This window comes from Phaethon aethereus (genome assembly GCF_964289735.1).
Source record: "Phaethon aethereus genome assembly, chromosome: 1".
Lineage (NCBI taxonomy): Eukaryota > Metazoa > Chordata > Aves > Phaethontiformes > Phaethontidae > Phaethon > Phaethon aethereus.
The window spans coordinates 54,046,733-54,070,709 of record NC_138575.1 but is presented as its reverse complement, the minus strand read 5'-3'; the positions used below and the strand labels follow the sequence as shown (position 1 = coordinate 54,070,709).

At 42.4% G+C, this 23,977-nt stretch overlaps 1 protein-coding gene across 4 annotated transcripts in view; it reads left to right on the top strand.

The window, feature by feature from the left end:
• The window catches only part of ANKS1B (ankyrin repeat and sterile alpha motif domain containing 1B), a gene marked incomplete at both ends in the record, with an annotated part of 473,260 nt that overhangs the window by 422,507 nt on the left and 26,776 nt on the right, over window positions 1–23,977 (top strand). For 2 of the 4 annotated variants that reach the window (XM_082013919.1, XM_082013917.1), the window contains 3 exons: window positions 3,952–4,131; window positions 17,143–17,217; window positions 22,530–22,658. In XM_082013919.1, the coding sequence (XP_081870045.1) occupies window positions 3,952–4,131; window positions 17,143–17,217; window positions 22,530–22,658 (384 nt within the window). Of the gene's footprint in view, window positions 1–3,951; window positions 4,132–14,512; window positions 14,591–17,142; window positions 17,218–22,529; window positions 22,659–23,977 lie in introns of all 4 variants that reach the window. The other 2 variants (XM_082013916.1, XM_082013918.1) reach the window with 2 other exon arrangements.

The following is a 23,977-nucleotide window of genomic DNA, read 5'->3' as shown; positions in this document are numbered from 1 at the left end:
TTCACAAAGAATCCTAAAGAGGAAGACATGAGTTTGGATTAAGGTTTTCTTTCCCATCAAGTGCTACTATGCCATTCCATGTGAAAGGAGGACATAGTATTTAGTAGTTTGCAATAATTTTTATCTTGAAAATTCGTTTAAATAAAGTGTCTGCTGCTACTAGGAGATCGATTTATATAGAATCACAGAATGGTTTGGATTGGAAGGGACCTTAAAGATCATCTAGTTCCAACCCCCCTGCCATGGGCAGGGATACTTTCCACTAGATCAGGTTGCTCTAGATCAGTAGAAAAGGTAGCATGTTTTTTAAAGAGTCTACTTTTAAGGTCCCAAGGACAACATAAGCATGGCTAACACTTCATCTTTTCCAGCTCTTTTTGTATTAGCTTTTAAAATATTTCAAAGGAAAAAATTGTTAAATACTGAGGAAAAGCAACAAACATTAAAAATATCCACAAAATATGTTATTCCCACAATGACTGTGTACTAGAGAAAAGTTAGTTTGATTTCAAAGTTTTATACTTGAAAGTTAGAAAACGTTGGATCACAGGTTACCTGTGCAATCTTGCTTTTCTTCCTTAAGTGCATTATAATCATTAATTACAGGACCAGTTTCCATGTTATTCATGGAACCCTCCATCCTTACCTGGTCAGCACTGGAGGCTGGAATTTAAAGTGAAGGAAAACAATTTAGGCTGAAAACTTGGAGAAGCAGCGTTACAATAGTAATGATAGTTTAACACAAGAATTAATTCACTAGAGAGAATTCCTGTTTTTAGGAACCAGTTAGACAAACATCTGCAGGCATGAGATGCGCCGAGGCAGCCGGGGGAAGGATCTCTTAAGCTCCCTTCCAGCCCTGATCTGTGTGGTTCCAGCTTTACATGACTGGCAGGACTGAGAGGTGGGGATGAAGCTGATTTCAATAGTGAAATATATGATCAGGCATCCCTGCAGGGCATGTATCCATGCACTCACAACAGGGTGGAAACATGATAGGAATACCTGGTGACTAGCCGTAGCACGGTACCGAGGACAGGATAGCACCTGCACGGGCACCCATGCCTCGTCGACAGATCTGTTAAGGAGATGAGAAAGCGGGTGTGGAGTGAGGAAGAGGGATGAAGGAAGAATGGGAGAGAGTCTTATGATTAAAGCAATAGCAGTAGCTATGAAAACAGAGATTTACACCTGCTTTTGCCACAAAGCCCTTGGATAACGCTTGATAAGTTATTTAGGTAATTGCCTCATAAACAGTCACTTATTGTATGTTACTGACATTCTGCATATTTGCCTGGAGGCTGGAGTCTGATTTACCCACGTGCTGAGCACACAATGCTGCAAATTAGATCAATAGAAGCCGAGTTTTGAATAGAAGCACTTGGAAAATCAGGCAATAGATATTGTAACTGGGCATCCAAAGTGACTGATATTTTCTGGCCTTTGTCTGTGTGTCTCAGGTCCCCCACGCTAAAATGGTGATTATAAAATGCCAGAAGTCACAGGGTGTGGTGAAAATAAATTGATTGACATTTGTAAAGCACTTAGGAGCATCGTGAAAATGACAATTTTAGTCATCCTGTCTTCAGAGCAGGATTTGAATAGAATTTAAGGAAGGGGTTTGGGGCCACGAAACAAGGTGAAAATGGAATAATGACTACACAGTAACTAATGATAACACAGTGCTGAGTACATGACAACATGCTGCGCAGTTGAAAATCCATCTGTGCAGTGAAGGGCGACTTTGAGAAAATAGCATAAAATCATACAATTACATACTGTTCCATAATGCACAGGCACCATCATTCTTTTATTTCTTGACTTTGTAATTCTTGTCTGTATTGCCTTGCCAGCAATCTTCCAATATAGATGTCTGATCTATCAGCTCTGATACCTTATATGCAGTTTGATAAAATGCGAAAAGCTTGACGAGAGCTGGAATCTGTATGTCCATTGCACGGTCATCTGTCACTTTGATGCACTGATGGCCCTATCAGTCTACTAGCAGTGGCTGAATCGTGATTCGGAGCAGAGAGAGGTTACCTACCTGGCTGGAGCAGCAGGTAGCAGTCATTCGAAGGGATCTCATTTGGTGCCCCTGTACTCAGGTTATAAAGATAAGCCGGCAGAGGTATCTGGACCATCTGGTCAGAATTGGGCCCGTGGAAGAACTGGGGGTAGGTTTAGACATTATGCCTCACCAAACCTTCTGAGCGTGTGCAGACTACAGCTTTTCAGAGCTTTTAAGGTTTTTTTAAGCTTTTAACTGGGCCAAATGTAGGTGGGTTTTTTGTGAAGGAGGGGAAAAGACTATTCCTAAGAGGAAAACACTCCTTTCTTTGCCCTGGGAAATGTCAAGTACTTGTCTCAGATCATAGGAAAGCTAGAGAATTAAAAAACAAAAAAAAAAAAATCCCAATTAATTACAAGTTGCTAAACAACTATATATCCCTAGTTTTAGTCAACCAACATGGAAGATACTAATCCATTATTGTGATTGCAAGGAATAACGTCACGTAGACTCCTACACTTCAGGTACTAACATCAGTTGTTACTATCACTTGAACACATACAGAGAATTGCAACTTTCCATTTGGAAGAGATTACAGCGCTCTGATTTCTTACACCCGATCTTGTTTCTTAACAGCATGGAGTAAAGTACCTTGATGCTTTTCAGAATTAGGCTTGCTTCAATGTAATCATGCATGAAATATCCACTTTTAAGTCTCTCTTTAAATAAAAAGCCAGGGTTTTTTTACTTTCCATGCATACTGGAGCAGATCTTTTCTTCCTCTAATATCTTCAGGTCCCCCCTTGTTGTTCGGTATTGGAATGCAGTGTTACAGCAGTAGGTAATTTAGACGAGGTCCACACTGTGCAAACACACTCCTGGGTACGTTCTACCTCCAGAGAACTTACTATCAGAGAAGTCTCTAGTGTCAGATATAATTGAGCCCAGTAACCTACGTCGTGAGAGAGGAACATGTTTCCCCATCCAGTTGCTCTGGCGGTGTTTTGCGGTCCGCGCCGGGGTGGTCCGCGTGCAGGCTGGCTGGCCGGTACGCTGCAGCTCTGCCCCTGATGATCCCGTCTCCGAGGCGGGGTTGAACGGTGGAGCTGGGCACCAACATTTGTAACCGGCGTTCGAACGAGCGACGTGATGCGCATGAGAATAGGTGTTGCCAAGCATAGCTGCGGTGGCTGGCTGCGAGCGGTGTGGTGGCAGATCCTGGTAAAATGTATGGTCAGGTTGACGCGTTCGGCTGTTTATTAGGTAGAGTTCATGTATCAAGTCGCTGTGGTATTTGCACGCTGACTGATTCAAGGTCACGGTGCAGCACAGATTACAAGAAAAGCCTGATAAAATATTTGCACTCTGATGCTTTCATGCATTCTAGGAATTGTTATTTAGCTTGTTTCTGATATCCAGTACTTCAGGTTAAACGGATGTTCTCCAAGACCCATAAAAATTGCGAATAAGGTGCCTATATTTTGCAAGTGTTCGTGCCTTTCTTTTTGCCAGCAAGAGATGTTGCTAGAGTTCAAATCACTTTCAGATCACTTTCACTGCTCAGAGTAGCTGCTCAGAAGTGGCGAGAATGTATTTCATCTTACAAATAGCTAGTCCTAAATCATGGCTTTCTTTGGGCCTTGACAAGAAGTAACTCACTGTTTTATCTCTCTAGCATTCCTAGAAGGATGTATATATTACACAAGGAGGTTTTGCGGAGGGAATTTGCCACTAGTTCATGTAGACAGTGAATTATTTTTCTTTCCATGCGGGCTCTGCACCTTCGGTAGCAAATCTCAAAAGTTCATCCACAGTAACCTCTACTTCAGGAATTGTCCCTTAATTTTTTCAGTATGAATAATTCAAATACACTTTTAAATATGTGGTTTGAAGTCAGCAATATGCTGTTCTTATGCTGCATTTTTCTCCTCTCTGTCCAGGAACCCAGCGGTAACCACACTCCTCCTCAGTTGTCTCCATCACTTAGCCAAAGCACTTTCACTACTGGTGGCTCCCTGGACGTTCCCCACATTATCATGCAGGGCGATGCAAGGAGAAGAAGAAATGAAAACTATTTTGATGATATTCCCCGGTCAAAGCTGGAGAGGCAGATGGCACAGGTAGGGTTAAAACGATGCCATTAAAAGGCTGCACCTTGCTCCAACTGGTTACAGAACTAATCCTAACCATAGCTGTGGGTCATATATGAAGGCTGAATTGTAAATGACAAAGATTGACAGTTTTTCCAAGCTGTCTGTTCCAGTTCTCTGTGTTTCAAGTAGTGTAAGTTAGTGTGCAGTTTCTCCTGAGAGGTAGAGTTTTGAGGGTGTTTAGGTGCCTGGAGGCTGAGATGAAGGAGCCTCCTGCGCACCAGAGCATGCAGACTCCCACTGGCACTGACTCTGCCTCTCGTTTCTGTAAGAAGGTGCAGATTCCTCAATTTTTGAGCAACCTAGATAAAAATAAGCTGACATCCACTGCCAGAAACTCAGAGGATTGGGCTGGGGGGGGAAGGCGGGGCGCGGGCGGTGATTGCTTCATTTATTAATGGAGAGGGTCAGCATTCTGCTAAACTTTGTCATTTGGGGATATATCTTGAATGTTGAAAAAAAGATTTAACTGCGCAACAACTCATTTGATCGTTGCAACAGTGCTAGACTCAACTGGATGTTAAATCAACCTGTTCATGAAAGAAAGCCTAAACTAGCCTCCATCTCTAAATTTTTTCACCCAACCACAATAAGAGTACCAACAATTTTAAATGAAGCATTCGTTGACCAGAGTAATGTCTTGTACCGTTCTAAAGGGCCATAAAGTTAAGCTTGGACAGCCTGTTGGCGAAAATGCTTTCGGATGAGCTCGGTGGTACATACAGTGAAAGACAGACGGGTCTTGAGCCATGCGGTGCTTTGCAGTGCATGTTGGAAACAGGGCTTGGATTTGCCGTCGGCAGCCGACGGGCAGCCAGTGCGGTTCCTGAAGCGACTGCCTCCACGGAGGAGCAGGTTGCCGCATGCTGCCCTGTGTGAGGCTTCCCAGCGGTTCTCTGCCTGCCGCAGCCCAAAATAGAGCCTCTATCCAAAATTCAGCCTCAAAATTGAAACAGCTATGCAAATAACTGTTATGGTTAACATAATGAACAAAAGGCTGCAGTCTCTCAGCTAATTGCATGAACAAGAAGAAGTAATTAAATAAACAAGCAAAAGAAGGTGCTGCCGTTGCCTCGGAATACAGAAACAAATTGAATTCCAGTTGTTCAGAGGACATTTCTAGGGAAGTGAAATTGCATTTGGTTGAGTGGGACTGCTTCCTTGCCTTTTTTTAATCTCCGAAATTTCTGCTGTATAATCTTACCGTACAGAATTAAGGGGAGAGTTGCCTAGTGAATGAGCTTGTTTCAAACCAAAGTCTGCTGGGCTTTTATGGCAAGAACAAGGTTGAGCAAGAACAAGGTTTTCCAGCAAGGAGAAGCCCAGTTCTTAACATGAAAATATTTCTTTGAAGGTCACGTAATTTAGGTGTTTGAGCGTGAAATACACACTTGCTCATGGCTGAGTAGACTGGTTCATCTACTTAGTTCACTTTATCACTTGGTTCACAAATCCCTCCCTATTCTCACTTCCTCTTCTAGTCACTAACATTGAAGAAAAGAAACCCCAAAAATACTAGCAATTCTTTCTGTCTCCTTTTCACTCTTTTCGTTTCCTGTTTGAAGTCCTGATATTCCCAAGAGGTATGACACACTCTTATATGGCACCTAGAGATTTTATTTGGGCTGTTAGAAATTGCTTTTCCAGAAGGACTGTAATATGTTGCATATCCGAAGAGAAAACTGAGCAGTTAGTACTTACACCACTCCAAACCACTTTAAAACCAATTAAGTGTTGTTTGGTTTTGTTGGTGGTGGTTTTTTGTTTGGGTTTTTTTTTTTGTGGGAGTGTGTACCCACTGAATGAATGACTTCAGTGCCTTCTCTCTGACTTTCACTGTGGAATACAGCAGTCATCCTTTGGGACTCCAAAGGGGAAAATGGATTCAAATGAAATCCATAAAATAATGTTTTGTGTTAGTCCCTGAACTCCAGTCTGTTTGGAGTCTTTTTCAGCTCTGCCCCCAAATTCTGTACTCCTGATGTACGTAAAATTCCCTTTGACTTTAATGGGAGAGTCAATGACTCCCTCTGGTGATCATTCTTCCAAAATGGGACTCACCCCATTAAGAGGCTAATCAGGGATTTCTTCAACCATTCTAGCTCAAAAATAGGTTTTTAAATTTATTTTTTGCAATATGTGCTTTGCTAAAATGAACTCTATTTCCTTCAATCTTTTCTCCCAAAGTCCCTTTGAAATTAAAGGTAAAATAATTATTTCTGAAAAATAAAGGAGATCCAGCTGATTCTTAACATGAGCCTCTTGCTCCATGTTGTTTTTTTATCTAGCAACTTCCTCCTTGCAGTTTGGAGATTCCTTTGGCTTATGTCAGATCAACAACAACTTTGAGCTGATATCAGTCCAGCTTTCCAACTAGAATACTTCTCACAAACAGAATGATCTAGAGGGATTATTGGAATTGCTTTGAGGATAGTCTTTGTCTTAACCCTTTATTTGCTAGGCTGTTTGCATGCTGCTGTATGAATCTGCATGTTTACTGGATGCTGTAGTAGACAGATGTGCATAAAGATATCTTTGATGCTGTGATTTTTTGGAAAGGGTTTTAGGTGTGTTCTTGATGGGATCAATAAGTATTTTTATGGCCTTGAAGGGAGAGGCCAGCACGGTATTGAGAGCAGCTTGTTCATGGTATTGCTTTATCGAACCTGATTTTATTTCAGAAACGTTAGGATAAGACTATTTTTAGCCTCAATTTAAAATCTAAAATCTGAAGATCTTTTGAGAAAATGGTGAGATCTGATGTCTGCATCTTTACTACAGCCTGTGTTTTCACTATACCTTTACATGGGAGTCATCAAGCGTATTGATCTTTGCATCAGATATGAACCGAAGTTTGTTAAAACAATGAGCACATCAGTTTAAATTGGTTTTCCTTTGATCTGCTAAATACATTTAAACAATTCTCTAAACCAGAATCAAATCTGCATGTAAGTAATACAACACTTTGCTTCCTGGAGGACGCACTGATTTAAATTTACTTAATGTGGGTGGTTTTGTCTCAAGGCCAGCGTGTACCTTCATTCACAGTTCCCTAGCAGACTGTTTGTGACCTAAGAGGGGAAAATTCTAATATAAACAATGAGTCTAACCAATTTAGATTCCCCACTGAAACAGGTTTGGTCATCCAACTCTCCAGTTGGTCATCCAACTTTGAAAGTCTTTGACATCTGGCAAAAGCTGCCAAAAAGGTAATACAGAATGTTGTGAGATGGTTTGTTTTCAAAAAAAAAAAAAAATCTGGAAAGGATTGAATAGTCTGAGTCATCTTTGACTGTGGATGTTGAATTCTGAGCCTGCAAACTGTAGATTAATATGATCAAATTAATGTAGTTTAAAATAGCTGAGGCTGCTCTTACGATTGCCTAAACCTTTAAAATAGAACTGAAATCACACAGGCAAAGCCTAAGGAGTTTGGAACCAAAATCAATAGGAGGAGTCCCATTGAAGGGACTGAGCTCTTCATTCACCCCTGAAATCATGGGCCAAGCGGGGGGAAATATATATTTGCAAGGAAGAGCTTTGGAGGTTGAAAGGACGCATAGGTAAGTTCATTAAAAGACACCAGTTAAATTGTCAGGTCTTCAGGATTTGTAGTTCTCCAGGCAGCAGAGAAGCTTTGGGTACTGGCTGCAAGCGCATCCCAGACCGCCCGCCTCGAGGCTGTCGCTCTCTATTGCTCCAGCCGGTGACGTACGGTGCTTTGAGCCACCGCGGTCCGTCAGACCCTCACCGTGGTGGTCAGGGCGCTGCACCTGCCCCGCGCCGCGAGCGAGGGCCGAAGGCGTCCCCCCGCAGCAGGCGGGCAGGGGGGTGCGGGGAGCCCCGTTAGGGCTCTGGGGGAGGCTGCGGGCTGCGCCTGCCTCTGGGAGAAAAAACGGTGAGGAGTCAGAGCGAGCTGTCTGGTGGGAAAAACCTCGTCGTGGCCCGTGTGGGAGCACCCCAGTGGGCTGCGGTGGAAGGAAGAAAATCCTTTAGGTTCGCAGAGAGTTGGAAAAATTATTCACAAAGGCTGGCAGGAGAAGGTCTTTCCCAGAGACGCTGAACCCAGATTTAATTTTGAAAGCCTTTCTGGGTTCTTTGGTCCCATGGTCTGAGGGCTCTTATGTTTTTTTGTTTTTGTTTTTGTTTTCCCCTAAAACAATTTAAAGTGAATGTGAAGTGATTGTAATGACTGGGTGGTAAGCTTGAAGTAAAGCTACCCTGATTGTTGGGATTCTGCCTTGTAACATTATTTTGTGAGATATAGTAATTCATTGCAGGGTTAGAATTGATATGCAGGATACAGTCATTTAAATGGAGTCAGTACCAGAGATTTTTTATCTACAGTAGAGGAGAATTAGCAAAGGCAGGTTTATAGGAAAATTGTGAAATTATTTTGCTGCTTTCTGAAATAACACCTTCAACTCAATAAGATCTTCCAAATACTTCACAGATACTAATGCATTCAAGTCTCCTGTGCACTGTGGGGCTATTTGGTTTAAAATCATGTTTTCCATTTTACAGCGAAGAACATGGCGGTACAGAGATGTTGCAGGTTGACTAAGATGACACTGAAAGTTTGAAGGAACCAAAGATAAAACTCTTGTCTCATAAGACCCACCTTTAGATTTTTTAACTTTTAACTACAGTATGACATTTTTTTATTTGCTTGTTTCCTGTTTGCTTTCCTGTCTCCTCCTCCGCTTTGGAAGGATTTAAAGATTATGGTGAATGAAGTAATGAATATGCCCAGGAGAATATTGGTGTGTAAGATTAGATTATCTAAGAAGCGATGAAGAATGGGTTTTATCAGTGGTTGAAATTACTGGTGAAATAATAGACTTCTTTACTAGTAGGTTTAAGAAACAACACATACAAAAATGTAGTTGTCTAGATCATTTCATTCTGTTGTTATTTCTAAGGTTTCTTACTTCCATTTTTTATAAACGTAAGATAGTGTATGTTGTGATGATGAACAGACAGCCATTTCAAAGACAAGGATGTAAAATCCAAACGAAATGCTCTAAGGTTCTTATTTTTAGGTACATTTTATTTTTAATATCGAAAGATTGCCGAACGATGAAGACCTTCAATTTAACATCAAAAGAAAAATGCTTAACTGAATCAATTTTTATTGCATGGTATAGATGTTACTGACAGTTGTCTTTTTAGTTCAGATAGATATTAATGCCATAGAGGGCTGTATCTTGAACTGTAAATTTCAGTAAACTTTCATCTGTAAATCCCCTGAGTATTATGTATTTAATGGACAAGTAAACTGATAAAGGCATTATGAAAAATCTAAGTAATTTCTGCCTGAATAGAAAGATACAATTTTTTCAAGAATGTTACAGAAATAAAGTCGTGGGATGTGGATCATACCTACATGCTGCTTCACCATATGGAATTAAGGAAGCTGCTTCTATATTTGGTATTAATGATCCAAACGAAAGCCATAAATACGACACCAAGAAGGGGACAGATGTTCTTTCAAGATGGGGACAGATGTTCTTTATTTACTGTTTTTCACACTCAGTCTTGTGAGCTAGAAGCTCTACATTGGAAAGATAACATGAAAAATGGAGGAGGATTACATGAAAATGGAGAAGAAGAGGTTGTTTCTACTGTCAAATAAACTGTTCTTATTGAAAATCTGAATATTTCAGAGTCAAAGCTGAATTTTAATATCTAACACTTACATTTTTGAGCTGCTGGAAAAAAGTTGTACTTAGAAGTTGGGGTGCTTTTCTGAAAGAGCCCGCTTTTTTCTTTTGGTTTTTTTGTTTGTTTAGTTGGTTTTGGTTTTGGGGTTGTTGTTTTTTGGTAAAATGTAGATACCTGTACCTAGAGTTTGGGGACGAAAGTCTCTTAATCTTTATTGGTGGTATTTGCCCAGAAGTTTGTGTCCTCTGCGCAAGGCTGGTAGGCTGGGGCACACCTGTAGCTGGCAGTACCAGCAGAAGGTGTGTTGTCCATCAGAAGCAGCTTGGTGGCTCACCAGGGTTCCTGGGGCCACAGCTGTAAAGCTGTACCTCCAGCAGTTGGGCAGAACAGCCGTCGCCTGAGCAAACCCTGGGAAGACCCTCCATCGGTCTTCCTCGGAGCCCAACTCCTGGGCTACTGGACTGAAATTGGATGACAACTGACCGCCTACCAGAGAAGATGGCCATCGCGTGAGGGACAGCGTCCGCTGGGTGAGAGAGGTGCTTCTCTAAGCTGTTCTTAGTTTCTTCTCATCGGAGGAAAATGTGCAAAGCGTGGCTCTGCGTGGAGCAGGAGCTGGAGGCGCACAGGACCTAGGGCACCGGCTGTGGTGTGGGAGGGAGGCTTTCCTTCTCGTCCTGCCGCTGGCTGGAGAGGACAGTCTTCGTGGTCCTGGGCCAGTCGCCTCCCAGGAGTGCGTGTGTCGGGCACCTTCCTGTGACACCTCGCTGGGAGCGGCTGACAGGGCGCGCCAGCCCGTTGCCCGCTGCCTGCCCGCAAGAAAGCTATTCCGGGGGTTTTCTGGAAATCTTCATGGAAAGTATTTCCAGGAGAAGCAAAAGAAATATGCCAATGCAAAGCATACGTACTTATTCTAATAAGAAGTATTACTTCTAATTTCTGCTTCTCTAAAAGAAATGCTAATTTCAAATTTCACTCTCTGTCTCTGAAGATCGTGTTTTCGAAGGAGGATCTGCAGTTATTCCTGACGGTAAGACAAGCTCTCCCCAGAGTTCTGGGAACATTACGGGAAGCAGCGTGTTTTGAGACAGCACAACTGCTCTCCCACGGTCCTAAAACATTTGGAATGACGATTACAAAAGGGGCCAGACAGCCCCATTCATCCAGTTTTCATTTGTTCCTTTCAGCTGTTGCACCTTTAAAGATTGTTCACCATGCCAAGAGTGATTTTTTCTGGGATTTGATCCAAAATTCTTCTCATTTCTGGAGCTAGACTGAATTAGAGCTAGCGAGTTAGATAACGTGCATCAGTGGGGCTTGCTGCTGTTTCCTTCCTTCCTGCACCTCGCTGGGCTGCGGCACCAGGACATAGGAGCCTTGCTGGGGAGAGATGGAGAAGGCAGCAGAAGATGAGGAGTCACCAGCAAACTTCTCGGACCAGCTCAGAGTGAATAGACTATTGGGGACCCGTGTTTACCTAACCAGGGCCATGCCCTGGTGTTTTCTAGACTTCTGCTTCTTGTTGTTACTCTCTCCTGGATTCCCTCAGTGTGCCTCCATCCTCCTTGAAGTGCAGTGACTAAAACTGGATGCTGCCCCATATGAGACCTCACTGGTGGCTGTGTCTGGCAGAAAAGTTCCTTTCCCATGTGTTACAATATGCTACTTTTATTAAATACCTCCTTTTTTATTTAGGAGAGGGGAGTTCAGTGAAGGGCAACCAAGATGGTCAGGGGCTGGAGCACTTGCCCCTGAGGAGAGGCTGGGGGACCAGCGCTAGCTGGAGAAAAGGTGACTTTGGGTGCAAAAACTGAAAAAGGAGAGGTGCTGACTGGATGGCAAGAGAAACTTCCTCCCCACGGGGATATGTTGCTCAGAGAGGCTGTCCGGTCTCTGTCCTTGGAGGTTTTCAAGACCTGACTGCATGAAGCCCGGAGCAACCTGGTCTCATCTCACAGCTGCTCCTGCTTTGAGCTGGGGTTGGAATGGAAACTCCCTGAGCTCTCTTCCAACCTGAATTGTCATGTGATTTATTTGCTTATTCCTTTGCAAGTCTGCCGTATTTAATTTGAAGCACACTAAAACTTTCAGATCTTTTTGTGTCTTCTCACTACCACGCTGTTAAATCGCTCTCCTAATTTATTTGCTATTTTATTTATCTATTTAATCTTACATTCCCACGGAATACTCTTGTCTAACTGTATTTCATCTGATGAGTTTCTGCAGTTCATCAAATCCATTTTTAGTTCTTACCCTGTTGTGGAAAGTCTCTCATTTCTGGATCCTCCTCAAAGAGCCTGAGCTCTTCTCCAAGCCACTGCATAGAGCTGGTCATTGCAGATTGCCTCGGCGTGTTCCAGTCCACTTGTGCTTCAGTATGAATAATTATTCTCTAAATACGCATATCAATCTCCTGTGCTACCACTGCATTTTGACTGAAGCTGGTTTGTGTACAGGTCATGTCATGCATCGCCGCATCAGGAGTCGCACAGTCAGTGTCCACGTCCTGCTGTGCTTCTCCTTGCTGCTGCTGATTTAGTAGGTCAGTTTTCCAAGAAAGGAAGGAAATGTAGTCTGTGATGATTCATACTGAACAACCTCATTATAAACATCTTGAATTTTTCTTGGCCCATAAAATCTCTGTCAGGTAACACATGGCAGGCAAGATCACGCTTTTTCTTTGTCAGCCCCAATAATATATGCATAGTTATATATATACACACATATACATATGTGCACATGTCCCTGAGTGTTTATTTCAGGTGGCCAGGAGCAATGTCAGAAGGTCTCATAGGCCACGAGGACCAAGGGATGGTGACTGGATTTTTAAACGACTTTACTAGTAACTTGTCAGTCCCTGCAGCTAGGCTGGCTATAACTTTCCAAATCTTCCTTTTCTCCCATCTTAAATATTCTTTTAGCCCTTCTTCGGTCCTTTCAATATCTTCTATGACTTTCCAAGGATAATTGCTCCTAGTTTAGGTTCTTTTGACATCGCCTAAAGCACCATCGAATGAAGCTTGTTGAGCTGTGCTGAACACATCAGGACTGTCTTCCACCCGGCTCCTGCTCCTTCTGCATATGCCATCCAGGTAGTCTTTTCTGTTGCTTTCCTCCTTTCTTCTCCTTAGAAAGTTTATAATTTCCATGGTCAATCTTACTGGTTTGTGATCACTTTCAGTACAGTTACTTTCTGTCTTCAGGTTATCAACCAAGTCTTCCCTGTCTATAGGGAGGAAGCCTAAAGTAAGCTCTCCTTAGGTAATTTTGTTCACCTTATGAAACACTTAAGTTGTCTCCAACATAATCCTCAACATTGAAGACCTGTGTGTGTCCTGTCCTACAGTTTTTCCAGTAAATATATGAGCAGTTAGAAAGACTTGAACCAGATGGGAATGTGCAAACACTTTGTAACCTGGTAGGCTGCTGACCACAACACACGTCTGAATTATGCCTTATTGTCTGCTATCATGGAGGAAGTTGGCAAGAACAATAAGAAATATTATTTCTTATGTGAGTGTGTTTTCTTGAAATCAAGCAGGTTAAGTTAAATACAGAGGAGAAGTGAAAATGCCCTTAAATGATTCTTTTGAACGACAGTCATAAAGCGATTAGGAGACCATGTCAGAACTGTGATTGCTGGGAAGGGAAGGGATGTGGGTGGGTGGAGAGCAGGCAACGCAGAGCCTCACCTCCCTCCCTCCTTCCCTCCCTCTCGCGCCGTTCACCAGCCACTTGTGCCGCGGGTAGCAGGTGGCAGGAGCTGTGCAGTGCAGGCCGTTCCCTTTCCCCCTTCCTTTGCCCTTCCTGCCCATCCGAGTTCTGTCCCATGGTGATTAGATGGGGAAATCTTTTATGCGTGGGACACCTATAGCTATCGCCAAAATGGTATCATGATGCCATCGTCTTGTTGCAATGTTACTCATAAGCATTTATCTTTTGGGAAGAATAAGATAAGCGCATTTTTGATACTAATTAGGCAATAGCTGATGCTATTTTTTTTGGTCGTCTTTACCACATTACTTAGGAAAATGTTCTTTGTTAAACTCTCTTTTTCACAGATACCTCTGTGTCAATGGTATTAAGTGCCCAAGTGTATTTGTGTTTGTTATGGTGGAAGTGCATGCACAGATTGAATTCTTTTCCTTCTTTTTGAGGGCATACGTTTTGGGACCTGAAAATTATGAGTGTTTGAAGCCTAACCCCAATTCTCCCTCCTACTGCCTGTTTTCTGGCCTCGGATACCCACTTAACCTTTTTCCTTTCCTTGGTTCCTTCCTCTTCAGCACAGGGGTATGTGACGTTAAGTACTTCTCCTGGGAATTTCATAATTCATTAAAAAATTTCAGCACTTTGAAGACATAAAATATGTATATTGTAAATGCTAAATATTTTTACAGTGGTGCAAGGGGAAGGTTGGTTTCTTAATTTGAATTCATTACCTTCCTTGAAATTAATGTTCCTTCTGTACTGCATTTCAGTACCTCAGTCATTCACACATTAATGAGTGCAGAACTGAGTAATGAGTTTTGCACTGCTGCCCTTCTGACCGGGCATTCATACAGTCGCAGGAAATTCTTGGCTTCTGCTGCTCTGCTTGATTTATTATTGACTTAATAAATCAAGTCACCTGTATTTAAAGATGATTTAGCTTAAGCCTAGATCCTCCAAACCTTTAATTCTGGAGGTAGGTTTGTGTGATGGGGGTGGTTCACTTGGACAGTCCTTGGAGCTGAGACCCGGACCCAGAACTTGTCTCTCACAGGCGAGTGCTCCAAACATCTGCTTTTATGCACTCTTCTTTCTCAAAAGAATTAAAAATAATAAGGACTTCCCTTCATTTATAAAAGGAGTTGAAGACAGCCTATCTTCTGCTGCTTTAACCTGTGAAAGAGGAAGGTGAAATACATAGGTGTGAATTCCCTCAGTCAGAGAAGGGCATCAAATTGAGAGATCCTAACTCCCGGCGGGAGGGTGCTAACCCGTGAGTTTCTGTTTGGGAGAAGGTGAGCTGGGGAGGGAGGGGCAGGGTGGGTACCATCAGCATCTGTAAGAAAAGATTGATTCCCTGCCCTTTTTTAAAATGGAGCAACGTGAAGCTTGCAGAGACCCTTAACTGCAGCGTGGCGTTACCTGTTCCCGACTGACTTGGCGCCAAAGCAGCCGGTAGGTACATCTGGTGCGTTTACACGGTCCCGCGCTGCAGCGCGGCAGGGCTGTCACCGCGGCAGGGCTGTCACCGCGGCAGGGCTGTCACAGCAGCAGGGCTGCATCGGCGCAGCAGCTCTGCAGGGAGAGCCCCGCAGCCTCTTCTGCGGGGACAGGCACCGGCTCACAGCTGATCCGGCTGAGGCACCACGCCTTTCCCTGAAGGCAAGTCCTCGGGAGGGGCAGGATTTAAGGGTACACCTTTCACTCCAGAATACCAAGGTGGTGGGAACCGGCTGTACGATATGACAGCGTCGCCAGTGTCGCCAGCACCGGAGAGAAATGCGTACAGTACCATGCTGCCTTACCTTACTCCTTTCTGGACCTCAGCAAGTGTGTCCACATAGCACTGCAGTATGTTTTCTCGATCACCAGATGCTTGGGGATGCTGCACCTGGCATGGAAATGCCTTTGCTTTCACTCTTCTCTTGGAAAGCAGAGGCACAACCTCCTGCCACAGATTCCTGTTCAGGAATCCTCCCCAGGCAAACAACCGTTATAGTGATGGGCATGGCTGAAGCATCCAGAAGTCAGTTTGCTTGACACACAGAAAAAAAGGTCATTAGTGCCAACTAGTGCAATGTCCTGCAGTGTCCTAATAACGGCACAGCAGAAGTAGTTGGAGCGGTGTTTGCTGCTGGCCTTGCACTGAGCGTACGTGTTCGTCACATGGAGGAGGAGTGTTTTCTAGAAAGTTGCTGAGGATGAGGTAGAAGACAGTGAACCAAAGTCAAAGTTTTTATTAGGTAATGCTATCAAAATGTAGAGCCTGGTGCATCACGAAGGAGAAGCAAATAACCTCGAAAACAAGATGGGGCAGAAGACATTAACCAGACACGGGAAAGTTTAAGAATCACTGAGGCTGGGGGAAGGGAAATGTGCACATGCATTTCAAATCATGAAGGAAATAAGGGACAATTAACAATATTAGGCAGCCACCAGCCTGTCTGGCAGCGCTCGGTACCCAGTCCAGAGGATGCCCTGACAGTAACCAGAGTTGCCTGTCACCAGCCAGGCAGCCAGGTTTCAGGCTACAAAAGGTAAGAGCGAGAGTCATATTTCTAAGGAGAGTTGCACTTCTTTGGGTTGTTTTGAGCATTGGTGCTAAATTCCTGCTGCTGCTGCTGCTGACAAGAACCAGCAATGCACATTCTTGCTGTTGTTAAATTACTGATAGATGAATTGCTATCTGGTCTGGATGCTGCAGTTGCATTTTTCGTGCGTGTTTATTGCCTTTTGTTGCTGCCTGCCGAAGATACTGTGGGCAGATCCTACGTCTGATGCTTTGTTTTAGTTGCCTGGCTACTGTAAAATGTTATCTTAGCTTTTGCTGAGGTGTCACAGATGCTTTCTTGATGAGTGTCCAAACAAGGAAATATGTAAAAGATGCTGGTGAATGCTGTGCTTGTCTAGTTCTGTTGCTTTTGCTAGAGATGCTACAGAACGCTTACTTTGCTTTGCTGCTACAGACTATCTATAAAATAAGGTAGAGGGTAGGCTGAAACCTTTCGTTTATACAGCGGAGTCATGGTCAATACCAAAGGTAATATTACCTGGATCTTTGTATGCAAAGGAACTGTTGTTGGAAGGAGATGATGGGCAACTGCTTCACTTAATTGCAATGCATTCTTTTCTGGTAATTGTTACAAGGAAAATGTATTTTTCCTGTTGACTGTATTGCCAGATTTTTCTCTTCCTCTCTCTCTGTGAAAGTCTCCAACAGAGAGAGATTCAAATCTCAAAACTTAATTGGGATGTTGACTTCAAACTTCTTCCCTGCCAAAAACTGAAAGTAACCAAATTTTTTCTGCTCTCTGCATTGTCTGTTTATGCCTGCATAACTTTATCGCTTTACATCACCAGCACTTCTGACTAAATTGTTTTCTTGTACTCACAGTTTGAAACCTCTTCTGAAGTCTCTGAATAAGCTGTTTCCTTCCAGTCAGTCCAAAAATATTTTGTCAGCAAATAAATAAAAAATTACTTTTAACAGCTGTTTTACTTCCTTCTTTAATGTTGTTGCAAGCTTTTTCTTAATTATTCTTGCCTTTTGGCAGTTGCGGTGCATTAATATTTACAAGATGAGATGTAGTTTTCTGTTTATATTAGCAGTCCTCTGTCTGTGAGATCTGGACCAGCCAGAATGCAGGATATCCTTTCTCATCGATTCATCAGGTTCATAATGTAAGATACAGTGATAAATGGCTATGTTGTCACTCTATGGCTGTACAGTCTGTTGCCGTGGTGTTATCTACGGGTGTCACGTCGCTGAAATGACGAAGTTCGTAACTTGTCCGCCCTCCTTTGGGATCGTGTGTGCGCGCATTCGTGTATCGTGCCGTGTGGTCAGCATCCGTTGGCTGTATGGTGTACGTACGGGGCGTGGGGAATTGCCGGCAGCAGTCTCGCTCGGAGGGAGCTTTGACTTCTGTTCCTGGTCTTGTTGCTTGCTCGCTTTTCCAAAGCGAGAAACCGTGTAAACGGCTCGGTTTGCACAGTTTCGCCCCCACGATGTGTTGTGCTGCCTTCTCTGTGTTAACCGATCGGCTTTGCCTAGCCGAGGAGCACGCCGTGTTCGCGGCGGCGCTTTTTGGGGAATTAGCAGGTAACGTTGATGGTGCTCTGAACTTTCATCGCTGCTGTGACAGTCACATGTGCTGTGCACGTGAGAGCGACCCTGGTGATCCGTATTGCAGCGTGCTAAGGATGACAGCCAGTCATTCAGCGCAGTATTTCAGAGGAGCTGTAGATTCCTTCTAATTCCTGTCCCGTAACTGCCTCCTTGGAGCATTTTTGCCAGAGAGGGGCTGTTTTGGCCACCGAGCTTTAGAAGCCTTTAAAATGTAAGTACGCCACAAACCTGTTTACATTCTTTCAAAAAACAAAGATATAAGGAGCTAAAAAAAATTTCACTTACTCTAGGACTTAAAACGCAAGCAAATAATGAAAATTTAGCTGGTCCGCAGAACACTTTAAAATTCTTACAGGGAGAAAATTATTAATTTTTCAGCCAGAAGCATTATATGTGTGCTCCAATTTATTGTTGTCATGGTGACTAATGCATGTTACGGTAACCAGGCATGAGGCTTTAACAGGTGAAAAGTTGCAAGATGTGGTCCTTGTTAAAAACTAATACATTCAAGCCACTCAAAACCAGGCCTTTTTTTCTTTTTTTCTTTTTTTTTTAATGTAGCATGGAGGGTTTTTAACTTGACATTTTTGTAAAAAGATGAGGCAAGTGTTAGATTTTATAGAAGTTGTATTGACATTCCTTCTTACCCGCAACTACCTCTGCATCCAGGTGCCTTTAATGTGAGTCAAACACAGTTCTCAGAGAATGGCATTGGATAGAAAAACGTGCCACGACTGTAAAAAATTACCTAACAGCAGTAACCGGCTTCCGTAGCTCATTTGACATCAAGCATCTCACCCCTTCTAGAGCACTGAGAAGCGTACACCTGCCCATTTTCAGGGTTATGAAGCACTACAAGAGCATGAGATACTGGTCTTTATGACCTGTATGGTTAAAAGTTGTCGCTGTAAAAGGATTGATTGAATCTTTACCACTCTGGCACCTGACTTGAGACCATTTTGTGACTCTAAACTCTTTATCTGCAAAATGTGGAGCAAAAAATCTTCTATCTCCAGGTAGGGCACTGGTTAAAGGCATGGGGAGGTTAGAATACTAAAACATGGGCAGTACATCAAAACACATGTGCTAAATTGCACAGCTGTCTGATGAGCTGTAAAGTTAGACGAGGAGTAAATTATCTCTTGCCTTTCTACTTCATCAGAGAGAGAAAAATCTCCATACATATACTGTGTCATTAAAAATGCATAAGCGTAAATGTTTGATTATTTCTTATAACTGCAAATTGAATATTCAAACCGGAAAATTCTCATCCTATCATATCTGTTTTTAAAAATGAAATCAAACATCATAGTTGGTCCTGCACGACAATTCACGAACATTTCTGTACTGCTTGAAAGAATTTTAGGTGCTTATGAAGGTCCTGAATCTCAATACATCACCAATGAGTTGGTCCACACCAATTCCTCAGATTTAGAACTACTAGTAATTGATATTTTTCTATTCTGGACTTGAGACTTGTCTTTCCAAGTCTTCTCTAGGTCAAAGATGTTCCTACACTGTATTTTGCCTGAAGTTAATCGCCATCATCACATCCTAAATCTCAGAATTTCAGTATCAGACTCGAGTCAGTCACCTGAGGAGCTTCTTTTCTTCCTGTAGAGGTTTTTAGGCCCAGACTTATGAAAGTATTTAGCTGTCTAAATCTTGTTTAAATGCTTTTCTTCCCTTTAAAAAAAAAAAAACAAAGGAAATTGCATGGGGAATATGTAATAGCAATTACACTTCTAAATGTCTTCACGGATATGGGCTTTGGAGACTACCCTGTTATAACTCAGCCTAAATAGGTGATGAATACTAGCAGTAGTATGGCTTAAAAACCTAAGGAGTTTGGTAAGAAACAAAAGGAGACCAGAAGCCATGTCTGCTGAATATTAAAAACACTTATGATACAGTTGCAAAAGAAAATTTTATGATAGTGTATAACATGTCTTGTTCGCCTATCGTAATAGTATATACCTACAATATTTAATTTTATGCAGCTTTTCTTCGTAGCTGCTCCCTCTCCAAGACACAGTGAAATACATGAAAGGTGCAGGGGTCTGTCAGGACCAGCAGAAATCCTCTATCTCCACGTGCCCTTAACCTCAGCTGTATTGCCTCTTTAGGTCATCCTAGACATGCACAGCAATCCTATCAATTTCGTTTTGTCTAATTTAAAAGGAGTAGGTGCTTGGATGATTGTATATATTTATAGAGCAATTAACAGATACAAATGAATGGTCTCCACACAGTCCCTCTCTGTGTCTTGTACGCTAGTTTTATTAGCCTGCTTGAAGATTATTTCTCATTTCCTAATTATTATCACTATTGTTTCCCAGCTCCTTTATCAAATTGAACCAATATGAGAGGTAGTCACTGTGCCTCTTGTTACTGCCCTTCATTTACAGACAGAACCAATGCAGTTCTCCATGCTTTTAGTATCTTTCGTGCAAAAGGGATTCAACCTGTAAGGTGATGTATTCATTTTACTCCTTGCGTACCCTGTTGAATTTGTCAGTACTGCCCGTTTTCTGCACGTGAGGACAGTGACCTGGCAGACCAGAGCAAGAGAAGGGCTTGGAGCACTATCCGGGGTCCCTTACTCCATAGTAGTTCTGCTCCTACCTCATGGCCACCCCCGTGCTTCCATTGGTCTTTCCACTGAGGTCAAAAGCTTTTATAGCTTCTCTATCCCGGATTTACTCCTGTTCCATTGTAATAACCTTTACTAAATGCAGAGGATGTACCTTCTGAGATCTGCCTTCTTATGCAGAACACGGAGGGGTGTATCTTCATTAGGAAAAAAAAGGACTGTGTCAAGTGGTCTGTTAGCTGTGGCCTCGAACAGTTCATAAGAGACAGCTGAGCACACTGAGAATTTGTGATGGGTGCAGTCCATCTTCTCTTGTAGCCAAATACAAACTCCATTAATAAGCATGCAGATCCTTACCCCTTGTGATATGATTGAAACCTTATTTTATAAGGAGGACTGCTGCTTCTTAAAGAAATCAAATTCCCACTTTGGTTAAATGTGATGGAGGTTTTTATACGTTAGTGGTCAGAAGGATTCATTTCTGTGGATACAGAATGCCAAAAATTGGAGCAATTGCTAATGCCGCTTTCCTTTCAAAATTTGAGGTTGAAGTCATAACCATAGCATACAGACAACTTAACTAGGCAAAACAGAAATTACAATGCTGTGTAACTTGTAGATGTGCTGATAGTGCCAACATTAACTAGGTTCAACTTGTTTTATGATGTTCACTTGCTTGAAGTTACCATATCAGCAGGGTAATGTTGATGTTTCCAGATTTATCTCTTGCTTTTCATTGCAGAGTTGTGCAAATGTGTGTCATTTCATTATTTTGTGACACATGAAAATTATGTACTTGTTTTGTTTACTTTGTCCTGATTTAATTAGTAGGATGTGATAGTTTGCCAGACTTTTGAATGTCTTCGCTAAGAATATTTTCATGTGTTTTTGATGCTTCACTTCTTTTTGCTTTTAAAGTCTTAACTTCTAGCCATATTCTGTGTGAAATGCTGATGAGAATTCCTTGCCAGCTTCAACACATACTTTAACAATATGACACACATAGAAAATACACAGAGATAAGTGCAGGTAAAGAAAGAAGTAGCATAATCCAAATTGAAATAATCACACAGGAGAGGGTAAAATAATTTGAGAGAGAACAAGCAGGGGAGGAAGGAGGATCAGGAAGGAGAAATCTGATCCCCAAAAGCCAGGGTGGGAAGGAGAGGGGAATTCAGAGACAGACCAGACCAGGCCAAGACAGGGTAGGGGAGAAGTGGGGGTGGTGACAGAGGGAAGAGGGATTGCGAAGAGGAGCAGGACTCCATCCATGGGTCATATTCAGTTCAAGTGAACTGGTGCTGGTTTGGCAGCATCGCTGGTGTTGAGGACATGGGCAGCATGGGCACATGTGCACCAAAAGCAGGAGATACCATCTAAAAAATAAATAATAATCTTTTTGCATGGGCCTGCAAGGTGAAAGGAGTCCCCAAGGGTCCAGAGGTCAATCCAGGACCAATAAAGCCATGTCCAAAAAATATGCAATGGCAGATGAGACCCAAAACAGCACTGCCATGCTGGGGACATTCCTGTACCAATGCCTGCATTGGCTCTTTTCGGGAAAGGAGAAGAGTGTCGTGCAAAGGGATTCGGCAGCAAACTGCAGTCCCACCCATGTTCTCTGAGGGCTTTGAGGAAAGAGGGAAGATGACAGCTCAGGAAGGCAAATCACCTCTATCAATGAGAATGATGAATGTGGAAGGGCAACTTTAGTAATTCTACAACGAGACATCAAGAGAAGGTGATCAAAGTAAATATTCATAAAGAGATTAAAGAATGCTTCATATATTTGAGGAATCTATAGTAAGTCTTAAGATCAAAGCAAAGTCTCAGTTATTTAGCCATTTAGGAAAGTTAGTTATCGGTTGTATGTGCTGGATTATGGAAGACTTATTAACTGTGTAGAAAAGCTGGTAAAACACATAGCAGAATTTGTGAATGGCATTTTTGTGCCTCATGATTTATTTCAAGTGCTGTCATCCTCATATAGGTATTGTAAACACTTATTTTTAAGGAACATTTCCGGTGCCTAATGATTTTATTCTCAAAGCAAATAGATTTAATTAAAGCCTCATTAAACACTACAGTAAATGACTCTGGATTAATAATTAAATCACAAAAAATATTGTAGGAGTTGTATTCCCTTATTTTAGTAACATGGCTGTATGTGTGGAAAATAAATTATTGTTAATTGAGCACAACCATGGAGGGCTGCTTTGTAGCGAATTTGCTTGGAACTTCTCTTACATCTCGAACAACTGTGATTTTCAGACGGGAGACTGGGGAGAGCCTTCAATTACCTTGCGACCTCCAAATGAAGCCACAGCATCAACACCTGTACAATATTGGCAACATCATCCAGAGAAGCTCATCTTCCAGTCATGCGATTATAAAGCATTTGTAAGTGTTGATAAATTTAGTGGTTTGATTTGTGGTAGATATATTGATCTTAGATTTTGATAGACTGTTGTTTTTTTTCACTTATAGTATTTTTTCAGTCACTTTTAATGAGACAGGCCACTTCCTCTGAAATACTGTAATTGTAATATATGAGAAACAAGGATGCACAGTACTTTCTGGTATGAATTTTGTGATATATTGCAGTGCATGTAGCAATAGTGCTCAAGAAATGACACTGTGAATAAGTGGCTAAGTGTTGTAGGAAGTGACAGTGAGCACAAACACCACAACTTCTCATCTGTCACAAATCCCTATCTAGTACTTATGGAAAAATAGTAAAACATTATGTGGGATGCTCATGCCTACCTTAATGCTGTGTGCACAGTAGTTAAATAAGTGTTGCCTTGCTTGAATTTTATACCTGTTTTTGGGGAAGTGAGCTATGGAAGGTGGAGATCAGCATCCTGAAGTAGTGTTTTCCTTCCATGGGACAAGGGCACATGCAAATCTCTCCCAAACTGATGACTACTTGAAGTACCAGTAGCAGTCAGTTCCTTCAGGACAGGCAATATATATTTTCACCTCCCGATAGCTGTGGCTGATTCCCACTTCCCATCCCTGGAGAAACAGAGCTTCACTCTACCGCTGAAGTTGATTAGTGTTCTCTGGCTGTTATAAACTCTTGTGAAGGAGAGGAAGGTCTCCTGAAGTACAGGAAGTCATATTGGAAGGCTTTGTTTTTTAAATAAAAAATGCTTTTCTGAAGCCTTGAGTTCCCCATCCATGGGGTGGGGGGCTGAAGATGTGCCTCAGCTCACCTATTTAAACTCTTACATTTCCCCTTATGACTTTGCTGAAAGGTGCTGTTAAAATTGCTGAAGGTGCTGCCCAGACAACTCTGTCCTCTTTGGAGGTGGCCACCTAATGAAGCAAGGCTGACTTATTTTATGAACAAAACGAGCTTAGCTGTAGTGCCTTTAGCATAATAGCTGGAGGTTAACTACTTGTCCAGGACATGGGTTTTTGATCCTCTTCACCTGAAGGAGCTTGGATCCTTAAGTGCTTTTTAGGATAATCCTCTTTTCACCAAACACTGGAGCATTTGGAGGGAGAGTTTGGGGCTGCTGAGCCTGATTTAAAGTGTATCTGGAAAGGAATTAGAGACTAAGTGCAGGTGAGCATGGCTCCCACTGAGGAGGGGCAGGACCGCATCTGAATCTTCCATCAGACCTTCATGGGGTAGAAATTGCCATGAACGCAGTGATTGTCCCTGGACAGTAACTAGCACCTCTGCCTTCCTCAGCAAGTCAGTGTCAAGG